Here is a 26,795-nt window from a genome sequence, read left to right as displayed (position 1 = left end):
CCTAGCTCAGCCGGCACCTAGGACAACCTACCAAACCTGTGCATTTTTTAAAACTAGAGACCTAGGGGAATCCAAGATGGGGTGACTTGTGGGGCTCTGACCAGGTTCTGTTACCCAGAATCCTTTGCAAACCTCAAACGTTTGCTAAAAAAACAAATTTTCCTCATATTTCGGTGACAGAAAGTTCTGGAATCTGAGAGTACCCACAAATTTCCTTCCACCCAGCGTTCCCCCAAGTCCCCCGATAAAAACGATGCCTCACTTGTGTGGGTAGGCCTATCGCCTGCGACAGGAAATGCCCCAGAACACAATGTGGACACATCCCATTTTTTGACAGAAAACAGAGGTGTTTTTTGCAAAGTGCCTACCTGTAGATTTTGGCCTCTAGCTCAGCTGGCACCTAGGCAAACTTACCAAACCTGTGCATTTTTGAAAACTAGAGACCTAGGGGAATCCAAGATGGGGTGACTTGTGGGGCTCTGACCAGGTTCTGTTACCCAGAATCCTTTGCAAACCTCAAAATGTGGCTAAAAAAACTCATTTTCCTCACATTTTGGTGACGGAAAGTTCTGGAATCTGAGAGGAGCCAAAAATTTCCTTCCACCCAGCAAGGGTCGCTCCCCTTGCGTGACAGTGCAAAAAAAAAGATCCCTGGTGCCTTGTGGTTTCTGCCCCCCTTGGGGGCAGATCGGCATAATTAAAATAGGCTGATCTGCCCCCCTGGGGGGCAGAAATGGCCTAAAATAAATTTGCCCCCAGGGAAGCGACCCTTGCCTAAGGGGTCGCTCCCCTTACGTGAAATTCACAAACAAAAAAAAAGATCCCTGGTGTCTAGTGGTTTCTGTCCCGCTTGGGGGCAGATTGGCCTCATAAAAATAGGCCAATCTTCCCCCAAGGGGGGCAGAAATGGCCTAAATATAATTTGCCCCCTGTGGGAGCGACCCTTGCCTAAGGGGTCGCTCCCCACCTCTAAAACAAAAAACTAAACAAAAACAAAACGAAAAAAACAAAAAAATTATCCCTGGTGCCTAGAGGTTTCTGCCCCCCCCTACCCCCCCCTGGGGGCAGATCGGCCTAATAATAGGCCGACCTGCCCCTAGGGGGGGCAGAAAAAGGGCTTTAAAAAAATGCCCCCCTGGGAGCGACCCTTGCCCAAGGGGTTGCTCTCTTATGTCAGTTTCATAAAAAAAATTAAAAATCCCTGGTGTCTAGTGGGCGTTTTGACAGCCGGATTGCTTTCAATCCGGCTTCCAAAATGCAGAGAGAGACTTCAAAGGGAAGGAAATAACTTTCCTTCCCTTTGAAGCCTCTCTCAGCCTCCCCCACGTGATCGGAAGAGAAATGCAAAGCATTTCTCTTCCGATCGCGCGATAGGGGAGGCTCTGTGATTGTCAGCGCGCCCTCGCACGCTGAAGTCACGGTGGTGGGGGGTGGAAGGGTAAGGGATTCCCCTTTCAGCCCTGGCCTGGGGGTGTGGGGGGGCGGCCCTCGGGGGGAGCGCTAGCGCTTCCCCCGAGGGCGGGTCGCAGGACGTAATGGTTACATCCATGGCGCCACCTGGGCGCTCCCATGGACGTAACCATTACGTCCATGGTGACAAAGTGGTTAAGTCTGATAATGTCCTCTGTGCTCGTGGACACTTGAACCCCCAGGTATGATGCTGTTTTAACATATCGGAAGGCTGGTCTTGCTAGGAATTAATCACAATCTTTGTTTTTAACATTTGGTTTTTAACCAAGCTCTTAGACTCTTTTCCAAACTATGAATCAGTATGTTCAATTGCTACAAGAGAGCTAGAAGGGGACGACTTCTAATTTATGTAGATGTAGAGAAGGGAAAGCCACCAGTGATCTTAAATAAATGGCTGTAAATGAAGAGCAAACAGCCGTGGAGACATGGGACAACCTTACCTAGGAGAATGATTAATTAAAATGATATCCAATAGACCACACTTGCATATAATTCGAGCAGACAAAGATGTACATAGGGGTCTAACTCTACCTAAGGACTCAGGACCGAATCCCATGATAGTCATAATAGTCCAAAGGGCCCACCTGAAGACCCTGTTGATTGTCCTTTCGGCGTCCAGCAGGATCATCCCAGCAGACCACCCCTCAACTAACTTCTACCTCAGGAGCTGTCACCGCCATGTTAACATTAAACGTTGCAGCCTGTGAAGAGATAAAATAATTCTGCATAGGATCTACCAACATGGCGATAACCACTGCAAGATAATTAGACAGAATTCTTGCATAGATTTTACAATCTGACTTAATGAGCTAAATTGGTTGATACGATCTGAAGTCTAGAAGATCCTTATTTATTCAAGGAAGATATCTATGTATATTTCGCCACAAGACGTTGGTACAGAGCTCTGAAATGCCGCAGAGTTAAACACGGCATGTAACAAAGTAATCAAGATCTTAGAGAAAATGTTGCACAATTCCATAGGAATTAAATCAGGGCCTGCTGCCGTGCCAGCTGTCAGTTGAAAGATTGTCTTCTGTATATCCTGTAAATTATTAGAGAATCCTCAAAACGTCGTTGTGTTGTAAACTCTTGTAAACACAGCATTTTAAGTGGTTATCGACCTGTTCTTCCATAGAATAATGCTCAGTTTTGAATTCCTGCTGTGTCTATCCTTTGCCTCTAACGTCAGTAGCCGGCCCATTATCTCACTGTTCTTAAAGTGGGGCCTTTGAAAATCCCATCCCTTGCTACCGTCCCTGTCCGAGAACCATTTTTAGCAGCTTTTGCAACGAAGTTTAATGCTCAAAAATGTGGCGTACACTTTGTGGTTGCCGTTACCTTCCAGTGCTACATGTATAATCTACTTCTGGCTGAAGAAGACTGGGGTGAGGACAAGCCTCTATTATTCTTACAACCCGCTGCTTCCCAATGGAGAAGCTCAATGTTTGGCATCATATACAAGCTTTCAAGGTATCTAAGCAATCGTAATGGGTGCAAATCCTACGTTAATCTCAATGATATATTTAACACAGTCCTCCGTGTAACAAGCATAGGAGATATCCTCAAGCATTTTAAAATCAAAAGTGCACTAAGATATAATTAGGGTATTTTGCAAATAACTAGATTTGACAAAAAGAGAGAGGATTGTGGTGTGTGGCTATTCTAAGGTTAAGTTTTATATCTATGTGTAAAACAGTTGCCTGGCTGTCTAAAACATAACAATAGGTGAGGACACTTGATAGGGTGCAGAAAAAAAGTAAATCCATATTCCTGTGAACCATATCTTTGCCAAACGTCAATTAGTGCATACAATTATAAAATGTGGCTTAGACTCATTCTAGGTTGTCTCATGCACTTTGCCCAGTGCCCTGTGCAGTGCAGATGTAGAATCAAGGCCAGGCTGAATGTCCAAGTTAATATTGCCACAAAAAAGATTGGATCAGGTCATTGATGTAGTTCACAGAACAGGAAACTAAACAAATAAAGATCATCTAGTTTGGGAGCATAGATTGGTCAGACGGTGAATTGAAGCCCTCCATGGTAAACATGGGCAATCAGCCAATGACCAGATTTGTCAGTCCAAATGTCCATCGCAAACCAATCTGTGCCCTAAGCAAGCAAAGCAATGGCATATAGGAGAACGTCGCTACAAGACACTTTAGTATCTTATAACCCAAATTGCACATTGTAAGGTCAAGTGTGTCTCCTGACGGCTGAGAATTGGGGGTCTAAATGTATGCAACCCCTGCACCTCAATAGTAAATAAAACTCGCAGAAACCCAAACTCCCCATTTATAACCCCAAGAATCCACCTCCCTCAGCCACCAGCCCCCTCCGATTCTCTCCATTCCTGTCCAAATTCAAACAAATAAGGGCCTATTCAACCACGAAAAAGAGAGAAAAAACCCTGACACCCATTAACACTAGTTGCAACGATTGCTGCTAGCAACCAATGCAAAAAAACACAGCTAGTGATAGCAGCAATTCTAGCTGACGGAAGAGCCAAAACTAAGTGGAAGACTGGGGAACTGGCAGCCGACATTTGAACGGGGACCATCCTCCTCCTCCCCAAGGCAGGGAACCCCCAGAATGCATGCCGTGGTGACCTATTTGGCACACCCTGATCAAACAGGTTTAATGTACTATAGGTTGACTTGATTGACTCTACAACACTCTTGCTGGGGAGGGAATGAGCCGAACCTGTGGGCCATAGCATAATTAGAAGTCCTTTGAGTCAGTTGAATGGCCTTTCCGTTTTGCAGTGATGAGTAAGATGAGATTTGGGCCTGCTGTGTTACATGAGTAAGATTGCTTTATAGTAGACCGTGAGCAACGATGATGGTCAACGGATGTCTCTCCCGGGAAGATTTGAGAGGGGAACAAGACCGGGATTCCCTCTATCTCCTATGCTCTTTGCTCTGGTAGTGGAAGCACTGGCTGCATGGTTAGGAGTGGATGTACAAATCAAGGGTCGGTCAGGAGACATGAGATGGGAAGAAAGAATAACGCTTTATGATGATGATATTGTGGTGTACTTCACTAACCCAGAGCAGTCCCTGAGTAGGTTGCAAGATTTATTTTGCATTTATGGGAGATACTCCAGTATCACAATTGATTGAGAAAAATCCATGCTCTTTCCAAAGGAGAAATGGAAACTGATGAGTGATCTGTCATTACCACTGAAGGTAGAACTCCAAAAGCTTAAATATTTAGGCATTTGGAGCACTAGAGAAGCCGTGTCCCACTACTAGGTGAATCTTGTGCAGCTGATTAGGACTCTGGATCGTGATGTTAAACACTGGAACACATTGCCCTTCTGTTTGCTGGGTAAAGAGGTAATGTTCAAAATAACTGCGCTCCCCAGACTGGGGTATGTGCTGCAGAACAGTCCATGTAAAATCCCCAGTGCCTTCTTTGCTAAAAGTGACATGCTGCCGAGACCACTCCTGTGGCCAGGGGGGACAACCCCGCATTGCGATGGCGGTGCTGCAATGCTCCAAATTCGAGAGTGGTATAGCGCTACCCAATGTTAGAAAATACTATGGGCTGTCCCAAGCTAGTGTGGTGAATAACTGGGCGTATGTGGAGTGGGAGAGTCAACCTTCTGGATGGATGGGTAGGAAATGGGCAATAGGAGCTATCTGCATGCGCTTTATGCAGGGAAACTGGTCTTCACAACACGTCCAGCTACCCAGACAGTGATTTCAGTATGGCATAAACTTTCTAGAGAAATAAAGTGGGACAAAAGATTAACCCCTAGGACACCACTCAAGGAGGGCCGCTAGCTGGGGGTCTAAAGGAGCCTTGTGGGGCTTTCCCGGCTGAGATGTTGTGGGCCTTTCCACACTAGCTGACGTATGGGGTGCAAGCAGGATTGTCCCCTTCGAGCACCTGCAAAGAGATGACCAAATGCCCACAATCCAATGGTTCCAGTATAGACAATTGTGGCATGCACTTGGGGTGTGTATTCCTAAGGAGGAGGAGACACAGGAGGACTCTCTGCTAGAACTGATACTTTTGGACGGGCAAACGACAAGGAAATCAAGCTGGCTGACATACAGGATACTAATGAGAAACACACAGGGGAGTCTGGGAAGGCTGAAAGAGTGTTGGGAACAGGATTTGAATGAACTAGAGAAGAATGACTGGCAGATAGCACTAGGCTTCCCGTTGAAGCAGCAATTAAGGCAAGCTACAGGTTGATTCAAATGAAGGTCCTTCATAGGACATACTATGTGAGGGCACTACTATATAAACTGGGCAAAGTAGGGGATGTGACATGTCTCTGGAAATGTGGGATGAAGGGGTCCTTCATGCACATGCTGTGGTCATGCTCGTAGAGGGTACAGGCCTTCTGGAGAGAAGCCACAGAGTCTGTGGAGGAGGTGATTGGGGTTACGATAGGGCTGCAGCCTAAACTAGCACTACGCAGGATTTGGATTCTCACAGAAGAAACGCTATACCAGAAACCCCTGGTGAACATAGGATATATGGTGGCGAAGAGGGACATTGCCCAGAAATGAGGAAGTGAACAAGTTCCTAGTTTGCAAGAGTGGGAGACAGGCATGGATAGCTGCAAGATGGGAGGTATACAAGGGAAGAGGTTGTCCACAGAAATTTGAGAAGATATGAGGAGGATGGGAGACAGGTACCGAGAGCTAGAATGCACTAGAATGCACTTGAACCCACTGGGAAATTTCACAGATGGTCCGGGCTGGCCCCGAAGTGAAGACTCGAGTCGACACGCACAATTGTCTGCCAGGGACTTGGACAGCCGAAAACTGTATGCCCGTTAAGCTGCTTCCGACACCAAAGATTTGCTGGAATATTGGGTTGAGGATGCTGTACTATGAGGGATGGGTAAATGAAGTGAGCCTTGGTGGTGGGGATGCTGTGGAAATGTGTCATGTCACTGTTTAGGGTGGTTATTCTTTATTTTTTATAAACTAAGTGAAAGAAATATCAATATAGAAACAAACTCAAGAAGAAGATGCAAAAAGAAAAATGGAGATCTCACTATGAGCAAACTGCTGCTAATTGTAAAGCGATATGACTACTTATATACTAAGTAGTGGACATCTGCAACCCAATAAGCCCAGACTAAGTGCCCCACCTAACCACTCAGTTCTAACTTCTCCTGGGAAAACTTACTCCCTTCCCCTTTTACTTAACTGTATTTTCATCTCAATTGCTGTTTTGTTCTAACACTAATGTTTAGTTGGTGTATCAATACAGTGCAATTGTATAATCCATTTTTGTGCTTTTGCCGGATACTTGCACTAAAATGTTTGACCCTTACAGTTAATCCATAGGTTCACAGGTTCCAGAAAGACAGGTATGAGCTCCCTCAGTCACCAGCGCGCTCCACAGTCGCCTGAAAAAATACCAACCTGACAAAGAACTCGACACACATGATTTATAGGAGTATGTGGAGGAGCAGCTTGAAAAATGAGTTGTCTAAATATGAAGCTCTCATAATTGACCAGTACAGCCGAAGATTACTTTGTTCCACTACATTTATTAGCCTTGCAGAAAGGGAATCCCAGGGCTGTTTGTATGAAGCAATCCATGTCATAGTTTCCAAAGTGAGGAAATGATTGTTTAAGTAAATGAACAGTGTATGCTTTGGTATCATCGCGGTCATTGCCGCCTGAATAGCTACCACCAGTAAATTGTTTTGTTGCTTACGATTCTCAATGTCCTCTGTTGTAGAGGTATACTCTTTAGCTTCTCTTCATGTGCCTGAACCGTCGCCATTAAAATGGCAGAATAATATTCAGTGTTATGCAGCGGCTGAGAATTCTATCTATAATTGTATGCATTTTTTTGTGAAGAACCACCTGTCTTAATCTGAGAGGGTTTCAAGGCAAAAGAGTCTTATATTCTTCCCTATGAAGCTGGAGCAGGTCGTAGATGGAACCTAATGATGGTGCATTAGCTGAGCCATCAACAGCAGAATCTTCAGTCGTTGTGGCCTGTGAAGAGGGAAAGAAAGAGCCCATCAAAACTGGAGTGGATTGTCGAGAAGGCTGTACGAGGTTAGCAGAAGCATTAGTGGAGGTGAGTTAAATCCTTTCAGGGACTCAGAAAATTCCTCACCTTCAGACTAACAAGGTTCCAAGATCACCTCCAGAAATTATAAATATGGGCCTAAGTTCAGACAATCACGTTGAAGTAGACTTGGTCTTTGTTTCTAATGCCAATTTACCAGATTGATTGTGATGTTTAGGAAGTACCAAAATGGCAGTCTGCTCCTTACTTGATGCAGACTTGACTTCAAACTCAGACTCCAAAGAGGTATTAGAACCAAAGAGCCTCCAAAGACTCCTGTGTTTTGTGATTGCCTTCAGGGAGTGCCGTGATGTCTGCCACAGCCTGTACAAAGGAGGAGGAGGCTTTATCAGAATGGAAACATTTGCTGGTCTGAACCCTCTGGATTTCAGGTAATTCTGGAGTTTGCTTCTTGTACCTCGGGCAGAAGCTTTCCTAATTGACAAAATATCACCTCTTCCTGCTTAGCAAAACTCCAAATCTGCTGTTAGTTACTGGGCACATAGGTGTTGTGATCTCCATTACCCCTGACAACCGCAGTGAAGCTAGTGACATGCATTCAGCACCGCTAGAGTAGAGAAAATTGTGCCCACCATCTTTTGTTTCTAATTGGGAAGGCCCTTGCTTGGGGGAGAAAAACTAAAAAACTAAAAAATATTTTTTTTGAAGTAGCAATCTGAGTAGATACATTTGAGAGCAACATTATAGCGAGTACCTTTTCCCATGGGTTTGCAAAAATCTCATCACCAACTACAAAGGATAACTCATGCTCTGCCACCATCATACTGCTGAGGTATCTTGAGCCTGAGAAATAAGCTCCAAGTTTAGGGCCAAATTTATCAATACTTCATGCAACACAATGCAACGCAATGCAACGTGAAGACAACTTCCTGTGCTTCACTGCGTGAAAGGGAAAGGGCAGGAATGCACCATGTTTACCAATATATGGTGCATTCTTGTTCTCTGCCTGTGCTGACGTACAATCTGCTGCCCAGCGCTGATGCAGACAACCCTACGCCATGCTGCAAGGCTGCTTGCATTGCAGGCAAGAATGTTTTTGTGCAGGAAGGGACACCTTCCCTCATGAAAAACAATCCTTAGAGGCTTTTTCCTCTAATGCACAAAAAGGTTCTCTAAGAAAGATGAAACAACAGGGAGAAATAATGATATTTCTCCTTCTTTGGTTCCACCTGGGAAGGCGTAGCATTTTGACTCATTCCCAGGTTTACGAGTCTTGGTAAATCTGGGAATCTGGCAAAAGCCGTGGATGGATCATGGGAACACCCACGCTCCACCCTTAGAATGCCTTCACAGGGCATAGTAATGCAAAGCAGTAACTTATGCTGGCTTGAGTTACTCCAAATTTTTAAAGCCATGCAGGGCCATGCATGGTGGCATTACGTTGCTTGGTCAATCTGAGTTAAGTATTGTGTTGCCCTTGCAACACAATGTGTAAAGCAAGGGCAATGCAATACAATGGTAAATCTAGCCCTGGAGTTAGGATGAGCTCCCTCTGGGACCGATGCAACACTCTGACAAGCAGCATGGACCCTAGGTGTACAATGGGGGGCATGCGTTCAGCAGTACGGTCAGTTACAAGTCCTCCCTCCATTCAGCCATCCTCCAACCGAAACACATTGTTCATCCGATGTCAGTCAGAATGAAGTAAGAAACCCAGACAAATATCAACAAGCGGAGAAGAGAGAACTGCAGCCAAACTGCTAGAGAAACTTGAAGGCACTACTGGACACAGAAGTCCAGACCAGAAACATCACCAAAAACACAACAGCTAAAGTTAGCTGAGTTGAGATTCGTTCAGTAGTGGCCACTCTATTCTTAACAGTTAACTCTCTTCAAATGGCATGATGCAGCTGCTATAACCAGTGAGTCCTGCTGCATCCTGCTTGCAATCAGCCATGCTCTGCCATCTTGCAGAATGAGGGCAATTAATTTCAAGAATTATAATGCTGCTTTTAATCTTAATGTGGAGGGGCTAGCCAGTCACCTTATAAAAGTTTTTTTGTGTTATGGTCCATTATAAAGGCAGACGTCTTTGTTTATCCGTAACATTCCTCCTAAAGAAAATAAGGATTTTAACATTCTAACATCAATGGTTGTACTTGAATGGTCTAAGAATCTATGGGTGTTGGAAAATGGGTTATTGGTAAGGGCAGGTATGTACCTACACTTAGCAATAGGCCACCAACCTCCACTTAGGAAAGTTAGGTCTCAGTAAATTAAACCTTACTCAACCCTTGGTAGCTTGGCAACCAGCGACAAGGCTTAACTTAGGAGACAAAGCGTAAAGCATTCAAATATCACAAAACAGTAATTAAATAAAACACAGGAAACAGTTTAAAAATCCAAAATAAATGTACAACAATGGGAAATATGTTTAGCTTTAAAGTGACACCAAAATGAATAAAATCGGATAAGGGGAACCAGAGATATGAATTTTTAAAGAATTATTGCTTTCTAGCGCGTAGAAACAAAAAGCGCCAATCTGATCATCTGGTCGCACCTCGACCGGGAAAAAGTCAAAGTTTAAGGCTGACCGCGATGGAGTCTGACTCGGCTACAGCCTGCGGGAGGCCTCGGTCAAAAGTTTACCTTAGGACTTAGTTGTTTTTCGGGATATTTTCTTCAGGAGGAGGAACCTGCCAGTCCAATCCGACCTCCTGGAACTCTTCCTCGGATACCCGTCGTGGGAGCCCTCGGAGGACATTTTTAGCTTTTGGACTTAGTCAATTTTTCAAGGTGAAAATCCTTTGACCGGGGCAAACCTGAATCTTGATCCGACGTCCTTTGAGCCCTCTTCGGATACGCTGTCTGGGAGGTCCCAGTCAACTTCCTACGTTCGTACTTAGTCTCTTTTTTGGAGATTTTCTTCACCGGGACGAACCTGCAAGTCAGGCCGGGTCGCGGTTGAGACAAGCCGGCGAGAGTTGCCGCGGCAGTTCGGTCACTCTATGGAGCTTTTTTCAAAAAGTTCTCCAAACTTCTGGATCTTCCTCCAGATGTTCTTTTATGGTTATTTTGAGGTCCACAGTTCACCCCAAGGTTCCAGAAGCTCTGAGATGCTCCTTGGGGGTTGCGGACTACAACTCCCAGAATGCACCTGGCGCAAACTCATTTTTGGCTACTGGACAGTGGTCAGCTGGTTGGTTTCTTCAGGAGATGGTGCAGGGGACTCTGGTTATCAAGCTTTCACCTGTAGAAAACAGGGAGTCCCTCCTTGAACCAGTTGAAGCCAGGCAAAGTCCTTCTTGTGGTGAAGCCCAAGTGTGCAGCTGGTGCAGTCCTCCAGAGTGCAGTGGGCAGGTTCAGGCCAGGGTTCCAGCAGGGCAGTCCTTCTTCTCCTGTAGTTCTTCCTTGTTGGAATCTGATAGGAATCTGAGGTGTGGGTGAAGGTCTGCCAGTTTTATCCTTGCCCGTGGGTGAAAAGCAGGGGGGTCCTGATTCTCCATTCAGGGGCTGGCTCCTTCCCCCTTGTGATGTCCACTTCCTGGGAAGTGCAGCAAAAATCAATCCCAGGGAGCAACATTCCTCAAAAATCCATTATGGCTGAAAGTGATTTTTGGAGGTTACATCTGGCTGAGCCCACCCACTGGTGTGGCTAAAAATCCTAAACACACCCCTTGCCTAATCTAATCAAGGGGGCACCTAACTGTCTGGGTTAGCAGGATGTGAGGGTGTTGCGGGGTTGCAGGGTTGCTCCAAATGTCCTTCTCTGCCTTTGAAGACCAGTTTGTCTTCCCTCCCCCTTCCTGCTTCCCATCTGCTGAGGGGAGATCTCCTCCCCCAGGGAGATCTCTTTGTGTTGAGCCAGGCCACTTCACACCTCATCAAGGCAGCCTGGCCGGGCTGCCAGAGGCTGGCCAATCAGAGCAAAGCAGCAAAAACACTGCAGGGCCGAAGATGGCAACTTTTCAGGTAAAGTTTAAAACTTTTTACCTGAACAACTTATATTAAATCCCACAGCTGTAAGTTGTGGGATTTATTATAACAATTATTTTGATACCAAACTTGTAGTATCTGTTAATTAAGAGGATTTTTAAAATAAAAATAAAGTCTCCCATTCTAGCCTACGGAGGCCATTCACTACAATGAGGGAAGAACAAATTTGGCTGTTTTACCTCACCAGGGCTTATAAAACTATGTTATAAGGTCCCTGCTTATAGTTACATGGCACCCAGCCCTAGGGGCACACCTTAGGGGTGACTTATATCGAAAAATAAGGTAGTTTAAGACTTTGGAACTACTTTTAATTCCAAAGTCGAATTTGCATGTAACTTTAATTTAAAAGCAGCCAGCAAGGCAGGCCTGCCTTTAAAATAACACTGGGCACCTCAGCGGTGCACCTATGGGGACACTACCTATGCTGGGGTCCCTAAACCCCCATGCCCTACCATATACTAGGGACTTAAAGGTAGGTTAATTTTGCCAATTATAATTAGCCAAATGTGCATATCCACTTTATACAGAGCACTGGCCTTGGGACTGGTAAGCAGTACCCTGGGCACAGCCAAGAGTCAGTAACCACCAGTATCTGTCAAAATGTGTGGGGGTGTCCAGGGCAAAAAGGAGGACTTTCCTACAATGGGCCTGGTCCAAAGTCTCAAAAGTGATGCACACCAGTGTAAAGTGTTAATAACCTATTTAGTTTCCAGCACAAAACTGTTTTTGTGATGGAAAGTAGCCTGTAAAATAATGCCAATAGTGATTTTCTTTACTTTGCAACAAAGGGGCATCCCATTGGTGGTATTTGGGCATTTCTATGCTTATGCCCATATATGACACAAAGGTGGGCATTATGAACATGGCAGTCTAGACTGCCACGCCGGCTGTGGTGGTCATTACCACCAACGGCATGCCGGTCCAGACAGCCATATTATGAACACAGTAGTGAACTACCACCAGTTCACTACCACCCACCGCCAGGCCAGATCTGACCGCCGGGCCGACTGTGGCCACATTCGACCCGACAGTGGAGGCCAGACAGGCGGTGGGATTATGATTCCATTTCCACCGGGGATTCCCTGGTGTTAGCCCACCAGCTAATCCCTGGCGGAAAGCATATGGGTGACAGGAATTATCATTCCTGTCACCTGTATGTGACGTGCCAGGCCCCTCCCCCGTTTCCATTACACCTACCCACTCCCCCAAGCCCCTAGAACAGCCCCAACCCCTACCCCCAAGCCCCAAAAACTGACCCTCCACCCCGAAAACCCCATGTAGGTCCCCCCAACCTGACCCTCACCATCCCCCACCCCCCACCCTTGCATACAGGTCCCCCCAAACCCCAACCCCCCACATCCACATGCACCCATTCACTTACATGCACACATGCATACATGCACTCAGACACACATCCCCCCACACATACACTCACACACACACCCATGCACTAACACACTCACCCCATTCCCCTCTTCCCTCTAGGATGGCACTTACCTCATCTGTCGCGCTGCTCCGGGAGGGAACGGGCTCCCAGGATGCTGCTCCGCTGCCATCGCCACCTCTCCAAACACCGCCACGCCTATAACTGCTTCATTATAGGTATGGCGGTTTATGGTCTGACGTAGCGGTGAAGGTAGAGCAGCATCCACCCCCACCACCGACTGCCAGCATGGCCAACAATGGTGGTCTTTTATTGACCGCCGGCACGGTTGGTGGCGGGGCATCCTGCCAAAAACGTAATGACCACCAAAGTCTTATCTACTAAAAATGTTAGCCAGGGTTTTGTGTCAAAAAATATTTCCTTCTTGAGGCAGGCACTAATAAGAAGAAATGTTTCATTTCTTCTAAATTTTTCAACATTGTGTGTGCACTGCTTTGTATTAAATCTACTTTATGTACTTGCTAAAAACGTAGGGTTATCAGATGATTCCATGTTATGAAGGACATCATTTCCCTGCCCTGGCGTATATTTTAACAACCAAGTGCATTCTTGAATTTGTAGTTCCAGCCAAATATCAGTTTCGCTGGGATGGTGGTCCTGAGTCCCCAGAAGTGTTCCCAACCAGAGGTAAGCAGAACTCTAGGGGCCAGATGTAGGTAGCTTGCAAATTGCGACTTGCAATTTGCGAGTCCGTGCGACTCGCAAATTGCAAGTCGCAATTTGCTATGCAGAAAGGTGTCTCAGACACCTTCTGCGAGTCGCTATGGGGTCGCAAAGACCCACCTCATTAATATTAATGAGGTGGGTCGCAATTTGCGACCCCATATCGACTCAGGGCACTCACAGGGATGGAGGCCTGCTGGGAACAGCAGACCTCCATGTCCGTGACTGCTTTTAAATAAAGCATTTTTTTTTTCAAAGTGCAACCCGTTATCCTTAAAGGAAAACGAGCTGCACTTTGAAAAATAAACCAAAACCTTTTGTTTCGGTATTTTTCAGGGCAGGTAGTGGTTCATTGGACTGCTCTGAAAAATTATTTTTGGGTCCAGTCACAAAGGGGAAGGGGTCCCATGGGGACCCCTTCCCGTTTGCGAGTGGGTTACCATCCACTTCAAGTGGATGGTAACTGCGAGTCCATTTGCGACCGGAATTGCATACCACTGCGACTCGCAAATAGGAAGGGAACACCCCTTCCTATTTGCGACTCGGAAATGCATTTTGCGAGTCGGTTCCGACTCGCAAAATGCATTTCTACATAGCAAACACGCATTTGCTACATCTGGCCCTAGAATCTGAAAACGTGGCAACAGCACTCCTCCGATCCGGTGATGTCTTCTTCTTCATCTGGGGTGACTGCTGGATCATCCCAAACTTGGTAGGTGAAAAATGGCTCTAACTCCACAGGTCACAATCCATTAGGTGATTGTGACTGCATGGTGAGCTAGGGCAACTCCCCTTTTCCTGGACTACAGCCACCTCCTGAGGTGCAGGGGTCTTCACAGAGCACACAGGACACCTAGGGGGTTATTCTAACTTTGGAGGAGTGTTAATCCGTCCCAAAAGTGACGGTAAAGTGACGGATATACCACCAGCCGTATTACGAGTTCCATAGGATATAATGGACTCGTAATACGGCTGGTGGTAAATCCGTCACTTTTCCGTCACTTTTGGGACGGATTAACACCTCCTCCAAAGTTAGAATAACCCCCCTAGTCTTCTTTGGGATTATCTTCTGGGATACAGGGATAACTTAGCAACATTAATTAGGCACAGCCCTCTTCGGTTCCCAGGGCTCCCAACGGCAATGGCCCTCGCTTCATAGCAGTACAGCACTAGAGCTACAACCCTCTCTCTCAGCAGCTGCACCCTCCTGGGATCAGGAAAACTCACAACATGCACATGCAGGCAACCTGATCAGTGCTGTGGTCCAGTCCTCTCTGTGGTCCCCATCTGGCATATGGGGGTTGTACATCACTCATGGGCAGATGACCGATTGCCACACTGTTCTTGATGGACCAGAATCTCACACTCCACTCCAGGTTGCTCTTGGAAGGACCCATACTCAACTCTCTCCCTTCAGGCATTTTCCTTCTGCTCACAGGGTCCACTGGTCCTGGGTCAGGTACATGCTAGTGGTTCAGGCTCCAGGTGAGTCTTCTTGATTTTCCTGGGTGATGCCTGTCACACAGCATGGAAGACTGGGAAACACGTAGTTCCCATTAATGGTCATAACAGGCATATTTCATCCTTAACTTCAACATGCTGATGTTCAGGCTCAGTTTGACAATTTGGGAGTCTTAAGCTCTCATTTTTATATTTCCATACACACTTGTGATTTAGTGTCTCTCTCTTTGACGTTTGTGTTGAAGTGAACACTCCTTTGCTGTGCTCTTCCTTCAGAGAGGAGTCTATAATAGGAGGGCAGTCTCCAATCTTGATAGACCCAAACACAGGCCATGGGAGTGACTAGAGGTTCACACCTGGATGTCAGCCTCAGTGATATATGCATTAAAAGGTCACCAAAGGGCCCCATAACTATTCTTTTAATTCTCTTGTCAGCCCCATTTCCTTCATCCTTTGTGTCCAGACCCCTTTGACCGGTGACCTCTCAAAATCAAAGAGCCCCTAGTGATGTGCACCAAAGAGCAAGACTCGTACCTTCCTCCAATGTGTGCCTGCCAAGCTCTCAGTAATGCAGTCATCCACAAGTATGTCTGAGGAGAACCTCTATCTCTTCCTGCTCCTCCGGCAAGCTCTGGGCATCCCAAAATGAAACCCAGTGTCTTCCAGTTGTTATGTTCATTGCAAGCACGCACACGTACACAATACTGCACAACCAAACACACACATGTACAGCCTCCAATGTACTGTGCCTTCACAGAGGCATGTATACATCCCTGGACACTCAGTCAACACCATGTGTTATCGTCTACATGTGGTACTAGCTCACAGCCCACATATAGCCCCATGCGCACACTTAAGCGTTCATGGTATTTTCTGTTGCACTGTACCTTTCTACAGCCACACCTATCCCATCATGCACACAACAAAGCATATTTTCTAATGCACTGTATCTTTCTACAGGCACAAGCATCTCTGTGTTGCACACAATGCAATGTAGGCCAAGGGTGAGTTAAGCACATAGCAGCAAAATATTACTAGAGAGGGTCAGGACACACCACTCCTGTGACACAGATAAAAAGGGATGTTCACTCTTCTGATAAGTAAAAACTAGAAACAAAGGGGCAGATTTGCAAGCCCCTAATGCTGCCTTAACGCCACCTCAGCGTCATTTTTGTGAAGCTATGTCGACGTTAAGTTTGTCATTCCCTGGTGCCATATTTACAAAGTGGCGTAATGCCTGCATTGCACCACTTTTCAACCCGTTAAGCTACATTATGCCTGTGTCAGGCATAATTTATGCTAAGGGGGGGCTTCCTACGCAGGGAGGACTGAAAAAAAAGATCAGTGAAATTTACAAGATTTCACTGCGTCATTTTTTCCGTCATTTTTAACAACTGCTCAGGGATGGCATTAAAGTAATGCATGCATAATAATCTATGGGCCTCCCTGTGGTTTTCTGCACTAGCATCAAATTTTTTGACGCTAGTGCAGCAAAGCGCGACAACAGCATGAAAAATGTTGATGCCTTTGTGGTAACGACCGCCTTGGGGCTCTGTATTTTAAATATGGTGCAACCATAGTGTGGTTAGGGGGGCAAGTGGGACGCAAGAAAAGTGGGGCATCGGGACTGATGTGCCACTTTCATGTAAATCTGCCCCTAAGTATGCTGCCACCACCATGTTTGTGCTGCTTAACTCCAGATGAAGCCAATAGCCTTCCACCATCTGACAGTAGCTTTTAGGGTTCTCCTCCTCATGTAAGCAGACTGCAGTGGATGAGAAAGGCTTACGTCATAGCTCACATACATGATCCGTGTTCGCGCAGAGCCAAAAATCGTTACCAATGATCCATATATCACTGCAGTTGGGGCACTCATGGCAAGGATTCATGTCTATCACCATGCGAGGGACTTTTATGTCCCAACACCTGCAATTCCAAAACTGCACAACATGCATTCCTAGATTTAAAGTGCACCGTTCCCACTTGAACAAATTGTGTGATACACAGCGCATATCTTTACTTCACTATGTAAATTTTTTCCTAACCATCCAGATTGAGAGTACAGTTCAGGATTTGTGCTCTACAAAAACCACATTTACATCCAGCTAATATAAAATAACGTTGCTTCACTATTAATTTTAATATAGACTATATAAAAAGGGAGCTTGACAAACTGACAAATTTTAAGTAAGTGGTAAAGTAATCAAGGCATGAGAATATTCTTGAATGATGTTAAAAAATACTATTTTCAAGAAATATCGTTCTATTCTGTAATATAATCGTATCTATATAACTGAGCTACTAAAAATGTTGATTTTTTTATTTAAAAGTTCTGTATGGTATTCTTTTCAGGATAATTAGCTTTAGCTTTGAGGGCCAAGCCAGATCACTGCCTCAGTCGCCACAAAACTGCGTATATTTTCTCCAGAATTTGAGTTTCTCTTACATCCTTGGCTGGTGTAATTAAAAAAACTTTTGATTCCCAGTCCCGCACTTAAGGGACTAACAAAGGCATTAACATAACATGCTCGAGTATCTTTCTTGTGCACTACCTAGCTTGCACACCAACACGTTTGTAACTCATTAAAGGGCAGAGATGTGGGCTTTACATTAGGGGCGGCCTGTGCAAAGGTTGGAATTACATAGCTGCTGAAACAGACCTGAAGAAGCTAGGAGGGAAGCAGGGCTGGGTAAAGTGGGGGGGGGCGGAGGGTTGTAAATGGATGAGGGGAGCGTGTCAGGCTCCGAAGAGAGAAGCTCACGAATGGAGCAATGGGGAGGGCTGTGCAAAGGTTGGAATTACATAGCTGCTGAAACAGACCTGAAGAAGGTGGGAGGGAAGCAGGGCTGGGTAAGGTGGGGGGGGGGTGGCGGAGGGTTGTAAATGGAAGAGGGGATCGTGCCAGGCTCCGAAGAGAGAAGCTCATGAATGGAGCAGTGGGGAGGGCTGTGCAATTAGGTAACAGTGGGGTGAGGAAACATGTTGGAGAAGTTGTGGAGAGGTGAAAGTACGGGGGCAGCCGAACGTGTAAAGTGGGTTAAACTAAGGTTGAGCAAAACTTCGTGGGACGTAGGCAGAGCAAGGAGGTGGCGAGAAGAGAGACACGGTACCGTGAACTGGGTAGGCACGGCAGGGGGAGGTGCTGCGCGCTGGAAGAGGCCTCTTCTATTTTGAGCCTTGGAGCTGGACACAGAGCAGTCAGCAGCTCAATATGGCACCCATCGGCATGGCTCGGCTCAGCTCTCTGCTCAGGCTCCCCACCTGCGCCCGGGGGCTGTCAGGGGGCTTCTTCTCCAGTAGGTGTCCGGGCCGAGGAGCAGTGCGTGCTGCCAGCGCCCACGTGCCTCAGACTACACACCCCTCTGCTGAGAGACCAGGCCTGTTGAGCCCAAGGGCCCCCCTGCCTTGTGCCCCCTATCGCACCTCCTCGAGAACCACCCTCAATGTGCCCCCCAGTGCCGAGACCGTGGCCCGGCCTGCAGGGATCTGCACCATGCTGAAGCTGCCCTTCCAGGAGTCGTCGAAAGGTTTGGATGCAGCTTTCATCGGAGTACCCCTGGACACCGGCACCTCCAATCGCCCGGGAGCCAGGTAAAACCGATCGGGGGTGCGCATAGGACCACCTAACTCACTGGGAAAGAAAGTCATGCGGTGTCATGCCTAGTAAATGGCATGCCATTTGACCTTATTGCAAATCCTAATACGTCCACATATGAAATTTAGAAGCAGTGTTACGTCCCATGATAAAATCGAATTTGAGACCCATGGTTTATGTCAGTTGCTAGTCGGAAACATTATGGGTTTCCAGTTCTGAAAACAAAGAGAAAGGCAATGCAGCCAATGGGATTTACACTCAACCAAAGGAGGGAATGGCCCAGAGACGGTAAAGGGCAATAAACATGGACCTAGCCAGATAAGAATGCTTATGAGAATATGCCCGAGACTCCAATAAAGGAAGTCACAATTTAAAAACAATACAACCTATAAAAAGGCTTTGCCATTCTAGCAATTACCTTTGAACGATTTTTTGGTGGGTGCTGAGGGGGTGGGGGGCGTACTCCATAGAGGAGTAACAGAAGTACTGAATGTAATCATTTACCAGCTCCTGGAGAGTACAGGTCACAAACTACTGGAGAGCGCTCACGGGTGTCTGTCATGAGACTGTAGCCTGTGGCTCATGGGCAACACTCATGTCCACCCCTAAGAGCACCATTTCTTATTTTGCAAAAATGCTTAGGGCCTCATTTACAAGGAAATGAAGCAGCGTAGTGCTGCAAGTCAGCACCGCGCTGCTTCATTTTGAAAGAGGCAGGGATGCGTTCTTGATGCACCCCTGTACTTTACTCGGTGTTGGCGCACAAACTGCAGAATGCAGCGCACATAGAAGGAGGGGAAAAAATAGAAAAAATAATGTTATTTCTCCCTGTTTTGCCACTTTAAAGCCATCTCTGAGGTGGGGTAGGAATCTGACGCATTCCAAGCCTAGTACATCTGGAAATGCGTCAGACTCCGTCAGGTTCCATATGTGTTGCCTGTGAAAACCCACAGCAACACCATGGAATGCCCCTTTCACACAGTTATGCGTGGAAGGGGGCCATGGTTACAAGGCCATGAAAAGCCACGCAAGTTGACTTTCCGTGGCCTTGTAAATATGGGCTGGTACACTGCGTAAAAAAAAAAAACTCTCCAGTTGCACAGTGTGCCACTTAGGGACTTGTAAATTAGGCCCTAAGTACCAATGGCCCATTAGTTTTTTAAGAGGCCGCCGCCCACTTTTACCATGGATGTGGGACACTTCAACCTCTGCCACGGACAGTTAATGAAAACTAACTCCAGTGGTGGTGCTTTTTATGTTTTCATTAAATACGAGCTCTGTTTTCTTGGAATTACAATGCTTATATGTCTCACTTTATCGTTCCTTGTTAGTTGTACCAATCTGTTGTCTGGGGCTTTCCATAGCTGCTTTCTTATTGTCACAAACTTACATTTTGGTAGTGTTAACGTTCTGAACCGACCACAGCAACTGTTTTTATTAATTGTGCTACATAAAATCTATTTATCTAGCCAGGGGTGGGGAAAATGTGACCCATTACAAGTTGGTCCATGAGGGTCCATGAAAAAATGAGGAGTTACCGGGAAATCAGGAATTGCGTGTCCGATGCCCTAGTAATTCCTCATTTCCGTTTCCATACTTTCGGCTTTTTTTTAGCAGCCGAGATCAAGCAAGGAGACCACTGGTACTACCAATGATCTCATAATTCGGATGAGGCTGGTTACTGCTAATGGGTCCGCAATCCACCAGCTCCATCGGAATTCAAGAGGCCATTAGTAACGAGCTAGGTAATGGATAGTCGTTCATGACTGGCATTACACATTTTTTAATTATTAAGCTGTATTTTGTAATTGTGCCACAAGGTAATTCAAAGGGATCACATATTGGCGCTACAGTGCGATGACTGAAATAAGGGAAGCACTTTTGTTTACATTTAAGCTTTGGAAATTAGGACTGGTCTGCAGGACAATTATAAAGTGTCCCCATCCACTAAAATAACTGCAGGTGGTGCCCACTGGCAATCACTGCCTCGTCAAGTACTGAAGAGCATACATGGATGCCAGTGACCATGCATCTGGATTACATTCAGGGGTGCCTGCCATCAGCACATGGACAGCACCTAATCAAGCATTGCAAAAACGCCCAGAAAGGACATACAGATGTAATCCACAAAGTGGTCGAACTACCTCGAAAAAAAGTATGGGAACAGTGATTCTAAGTGCCATGGGAGATGAGTCAGTGATTGTGGGGGGCGGGATCAAGCACAATGCTAGAAAGAACACAATATTATGCAGATATTTTTTGGTCTTTCACTTCCCAATAATTGCATAAAGAACAACGCATACACCTTATAAAAGAATCCACACATCTTAAATGAAAAATAAACACAAGTTGAATTAAAAAATACAGCGGTGGCTGCTAGTGGGTGGGGAGATGGGGGGCTACATGACAAAATTAAATTGCCCTCACCTGCCAGCCGCCGTCTGTCTTCTGCTCCGGTTCCGATTCCCCAAAGGATGGAACACATTGCGCAGGCTCCAAGACGCCAATCAAGACACTGCTCTCATGCTGGCAATACAGTTTACCAGCATGAGAGTAGTGCCATGATTGGGCCGTCCCGGCTGATTTAGCACTTGCTCATGGCCTGTGCCTCTTCTCTTCCTGGCTGTTGCATAGAGCTCTAACTGTGCATGTCGGTTTGGCTGTTCTTGGCCAGCCAGCCAAATCGACATGCGCACTTACTGTGTGCACAACTCCTCCTCCCCTGCTAACATCATAGCCCCACCCTACCCTAGACTCAGTGGGCTCTAGCGCCCTACAAAAAATAAAATGATAATAAAATGGATTTGTTATCATTTTATTTTTCACTTTTCCCCCTGCTGGCTCTCATCAGCGTAGATGACGCTCCTCTGCCATAACGGAGGAGCAGCCGCTGAAAGAATAGGAAATACACTATTTTACATCAAGAAAACTTCATTGGTTATTGCGAGTGGCAGACAGCCACAGAATTGATGGTGCAGTGTGGAATATGACTTGTGTATTTTTAGTACTGCAAGTTCCCAGCATCTGATAGCTCTGTGAATATGTAAGTAATTATTCTAAGATTGCATTACATACAGTATAAGATAGGCTGCCGCAAAATGTGCAAAAAGTTTTAGGTCTAAGATAAAAAAGTGCTTTAAAAATATAGATGTTAGTATTATGCTGTATTACTGTACATAATGCAAGCGTTTTTTGGAAGTGTCGATTAAAAGCAGTCATTCAAGAACTCGACTGCTAACACCCTTACATGACCTCTCAAAAAAAACAAATATTTATCATCATGCAGTTTCTAGTGATTCCAACATATTAAAGTCAATACTGGATCTCAAGCAGCCTTTACATTTGCATATTAACCAACTGCACACATTTGCATTTCTTTCAGGGATAAGGCATGTTTCTTCTTCAGCTCTCTGAACTTGTCTTGGCTCCACAGCACAGGAGGCGCCTTTCCTTTTCCTTTTCAGCCAGGGCATCTCAGCTGTGAATATTAACTGCTCTGGGACAGTTCACAGTTTTCTTTTAGCAAAAAGTAGGAGGACTGTTTTTGTTCAATTATTTAAGTATGGGTGCGTCGTTCTCCTCAGATCACGCCCACTTCGACAAATCAATCCTCAAGGCAAATAGTGCCTTTCACGAGACTAGCAAAAAGCTGCATGGGTGTCTGACTAGAACCTATCAAATAATTTTGTTTAGCATCTTGAGAACATCCATGGTTGCCTCGATAACTTCTATGGGTAACTGTCACCAACACCTGGTAACTGTCCATGAGTTTTTCACACGCAAAGAACACCATTTTATGTAATGACGCTTCATGGGCTGGCAGCACATTCTAAATTATTTAGAGTGATATTGCAAGCTGAATTCATTCAGGCTTAAGCTACAAGAATATAGTTGACAAACACTGCACTGGATATCGTTGAAAAGACAAGGAGTTGAGGTTAGACAAGAATATTGTTTGGACTCAGTGCTTAATTTGTGATGGCGGGGCCACCAGCACTCATTTTTGGGGACTGGCACTTATTTCTCCTCACTAGACATTTCGCAAGAGCCAGAGTAGAAAAAACACAAAGAGGAAAGACAGGTCGAGAAAGACTGAAAATCCATCACAAAATGTAATAGCAGAGATGTGCCTAAGTGAAATAAAGGGGTAGAGAGTGTCTGGCAGTGGATTAAAGAGAACAGTAGGTAGATACACTACATTGGCATTCAGAACACTGGCATTTAAACATTCTTTTACAAATTATGCACCTCTTGGGCCCCTTTGGTCGACCTCCAAAAGTGTGTAGTCATTAGCACTGTGGCAGAACAGTCACTCTGTATTGCAAAGTTTGAGGTCCATCTTTTGCCACCTTGTGGAAGGCAGATGAGGTCAGGGTGCTGCCATCGCCTAGGCATGAAGCCCCAGTACGGTACCTGAAAGTTCAGTATACCACTTGGAAAAACTCAAGGCCCGTTGTGGGCTAAGCTCCAATGCCTGTACCAATAGTAGCCACTGCAGTTGATTGCATTGAAGGTGGCCTCACCTTCTGCCTTTTCAGTGGTCATCAGTAGATTGAAGCTTGCCTCGCTCTCTGTCTTCAGGGGCCGTGCTGGATGCAGTTTGAAGCGTTCTAGGAATTATTCGTGCTGGCAATGTTTGCTTTGCAAACTGTGCAAATAGTTGCTCAAAACAAGGTTCCTTGATTTATGCACTGTATATGTACAGATTATGAAGCTCGTACCACACTCTCAGGTGTGACAAAGAACGTTTAAGAGCGTCCAAGGATCAATACATCCAAAATTTACACCAGATGGTGCCATGGGATATCCTTTTTGTACGTTTGCAGAGTGACTTTTTTGTTGATTCGTGTATACCTTATATTTAGAGTAATCTAAGCAGTGACAAAAATACACAATTAAATGACAAATATTCACCGAGGACAAAGGAGTTTGTTTGACATTCTTTTAATAGCTGGGTAAACCCACATTGATTGGATTGGGATTATCTGTGGTGATAATGTTGGAGAGTAACGATTCAGATCCTTTTGCAATGTCTCATAAGAGAGGTTTGTGAAATTTCAGTAGGAATTTAGGGCCAGATGTAGCAAAGGGTTTTTCCCGTTCTGTGTCAATGGGAAAATGTTTTCGTGCATATGGCCCTTAATTCCAAAATCTATGGCTATTTTCTGAAAACAGCTGAGACATGAATGCCTGAGTGAGATTTACTAATTTTTCATGCAGCGCAGCAGAGCACAGCAACAACATTTGCTGTGCTGCATTGTATTAGGGGACAGAAATAGCACAGAGTCATATCCACTAAGACTGGACTGCTGTAGTTGTCCCCATGTGAAGGCACTTTGATAAGGCTGCCTTGCATGATGCACAGCTCACACTGTGGTGCAGCGGTGAGTGTGTGATGTTTAGTATAGTTTTTGTACTGGAAGCATACGCTTCCAGTGCAAATTCCTATACCTAAGCAAACTATGAGGGATCCCACACTTCAAAGTCATGTTTTCTTGAAGAAATAAACACTTTTCCCTTTGTTAACGTCTGCTTAAAAAGGCAACATTTTTTATATGAAGCCCACTCCAGCTATTTAAGTTGTTCAGCCTTTGTGTTAAAACCTATGAGTGTTTGCTCTGATCTGCAGAATTAACGCCCTCTTGACTTAAAGACACAGGCAGTCGCACAAAGTGCTTTTTTTTCACCAAAAAAGGGGATCCTTGGGAGTGTGGCCAAGATGGTGGCCGACTGGATGGTTTTGGTAAGCTCTGTCACAGACCTGAAATAATCCTTCACAATCCTGCACACCAGACGGTGCCATCCCATTGATATGCACCCCTAACATATTGGCACCATCAGGGACACTCGTGGTGCCCCCAAGGTTTGCTCCCATCCTGGCTGCGACGTGGGATCAACCACGTGTAGCCGCATGGAAGGCCTGGCCTTGCTGTGACTGAAGGGCGCGCTGCCTGGGCGAATCTGCTTGGAAACACAGAGGGCCCCACGGCGAGGCTCTCCGCTGTGGCTGCTGGGTGCTTGAAGACCTGACCGTCCCAGCTGCTGTGAGGAACTTGGCCAGTCGCAGACTGAAGGAGAGTGGCGTAGCCACAGCAGTGCACTGCCTGGATGGGAGTGTGGCCTGGCTGACTTCTGTGCACCTTAGGAGTGAGGAAGAGCAGGGGAAGGGGGAGGTGTGGCAACGATGGAGCACCAAGAGCCGGAGGGAGCATCCAACGGGCTGCAGCGGTGAAGACATTGAGAGGCTTGCACGCACTGATGGGTTGTTCCGGACAAAGACACGAGCGGGGCCCCTTACAGCGTTAAGAGGCCTACTTCTCGGGGGACACCTGTGGGGACTGAAGCATCGACTTTGTGGATTGGCCGCTGCGACCTTGCCTGAGTGTCACGCTTTTACTGATGCCTTATGCCTCTGCAGGGGACACCCTGCCCCACGTTGCAAAGATACCTGGCAATCCAACCTCCACACATAGCCGACTGGACCGACTACTTGTGTCGCAGGAAGTCGCCTCAGCAGTCACTGACACCCCGATCATGGTCAGATTCTTGTCCGACCTCGCCCCAGTGCGTATGAACTGACAGGTGGGAGGATATAGACCCAGGTCCCGCTCTGGAGACTTAGACCTGAAACTCTGAAGGACTCCGAGTTTAGAGAAGAACAGAGTACGGTAATAGAGGGATACCTCAGGTTGAATCAGCTAACTGCTGTGAATAGAAGTCTGAAGTGGGATGCCCTTAGGTTGTCATGCGAGGTGAGTGTATCTCACGGATATGTAGTATACAAAGATGATTGGAATTTGACGTCAAAGACGCCGAGCACTCCTTGGCTGTCATACAGAGGATGCCCCCAACCGCGAGGACAACCGGGAAACTGAGCTGCAGGCTAGTCGCTGAGTAGCAGAACTATGGGATAAAATTTACAAAATGACAACATGTGACTATAGACAACTATTGCACAGAGAGGGAGACAAGTCGCGGCAAAGAGCCACTGGCCTGTCCTAAAAACTACCCTGACCCCCCGATCCCGCCCTGAACCCCAAAACCTAACTCACCCTGTCCTAAAAATTACCCCATCCCCCCTCCCTGAACCCTAAAACCTACCCCGCCCTGTCCTAAAAACTCACCCAACCTACCGGAACTCCTAAACCTACCCCACACTGTCCTAAAAACTACCCCGACCCTCAACCTGATCCCTAAAACCTACCCCGTCCTGTCCTAAAAACTTCCCTGGCCCCCCCATCACCGCCCTGAACCCCAAAACCTTCTCTGCCTTGCCCTGTCCTAAAAACTACCCTGTCCCCACCCTGATCCCTAAAGCCTACCCGTCCTGACCGAATCCCCCCCATACTCCTAATCCCCACTTACCTGGCATCCGCGTTACTCTCCGGAGGCCGGGGTAGTTTTTAGGACAGGGCGTGGTTACTTTTACGGCTCAGGGTGGGGTGAGTGTCCGGCTCAGGAAGAAGTAGAAGGGAACGTTTTAAGGGCTGAGGAAGGGTGGATTGCAGAGTATGGCATCAGGTGTAAGAGAGCAGGGCAGGGGACAATTTACTATGCGTGTTCCTCTACCAAACATGCTTTTACAATGAAATTCACTGTAAAGGCATGCATGGTAAAGGCATGCATGGTAAACACAGGCCTGTTGTTGTGACCATGTTCTTAAGGCATGCATGGTTCAGTCATGCGTGAATCCATCATTCAACCGATCACTGTACACTGGACCCAGAATACACCCCCCACACCACAACTTTGGAAGGCAGACTGTACAGAACATGGAATTGCAGAAGAGCGGCAATCGAAAATGGCACGCACTGATGAGCACGCTGAGAGGGACGTAGCATTTTTGGGGGGACGTGCTGGAGGGCCTGCGTGTCCGAGAGCTCCCAGGAGCCACCCAGCTCTCTCAGACAGCAGCCTCAGACTTGGGTGGACCTCAAGATGATGCACTGGAACACACAGCTACTGAGTGGCAGGGTGTGGAGCCTCCAACTGCCCCCACGATACAGTCCAGGCCCCTCCTCATGTCACAACAAACGTAGGCCCAGAGTGCCAGCCAGCAGTTCAATTGTAGAGAGTACCATCACGCATGCAGTATACCCCCTGCATTGACAGGGTATGCCACTAAGTGGTGATTTGGGATGCTCATAAGACAA

General features: G+C 46.4%; 1 protein-coding gene across 2 annotated transcripts in view; it reads left to right on the top strand.

Moving 5' to 3' along the window:
• The window catches only part of AGMAT (agmatinase (putative)), a 249,315-nt gene that overhangs the window by 62,916 nt on the left and 159,604 nt on the right, over nt 1-26,795 (top strand). The window contains exon 1 of one of the 2 annotated variants that reach the window (XM_069240272.1): nt 17,950-18,638. The exons of the other annotated variant lie outside the window; for it this stretch is intronic. Coding sequence (XP_069096373.1) covers nt 18,259-18,638 — 380 coding nt within the window. The 5' untranslated portion in view covers nt 17,950-18,258. Of the gene's footprint in view, nt 1-17,949; nt 18,639-26,795 lie in introns of those variants that run through there. 2 annotated transcript variants of the gene reach the window in all.

Source organism: Pleurodeles waltl, chromosome 6 (genome assembly GCF_031143425.1).
Source record: "Pleurodeles waltl isolate 20211129_DDA chromosome 6, aPleWal1.hap1.20221129, whole genome shotgun sequence".
NCBI classification, from domain to species: Eukaryota; Metazoa; Chordata; class Amphibia; order Caudata; family Salamandridae; genus Pleurodeles; species Pleurodeles waltl.
This window is presented reverse-complemented; position numbering and strand designations above follow the sequence as displayed.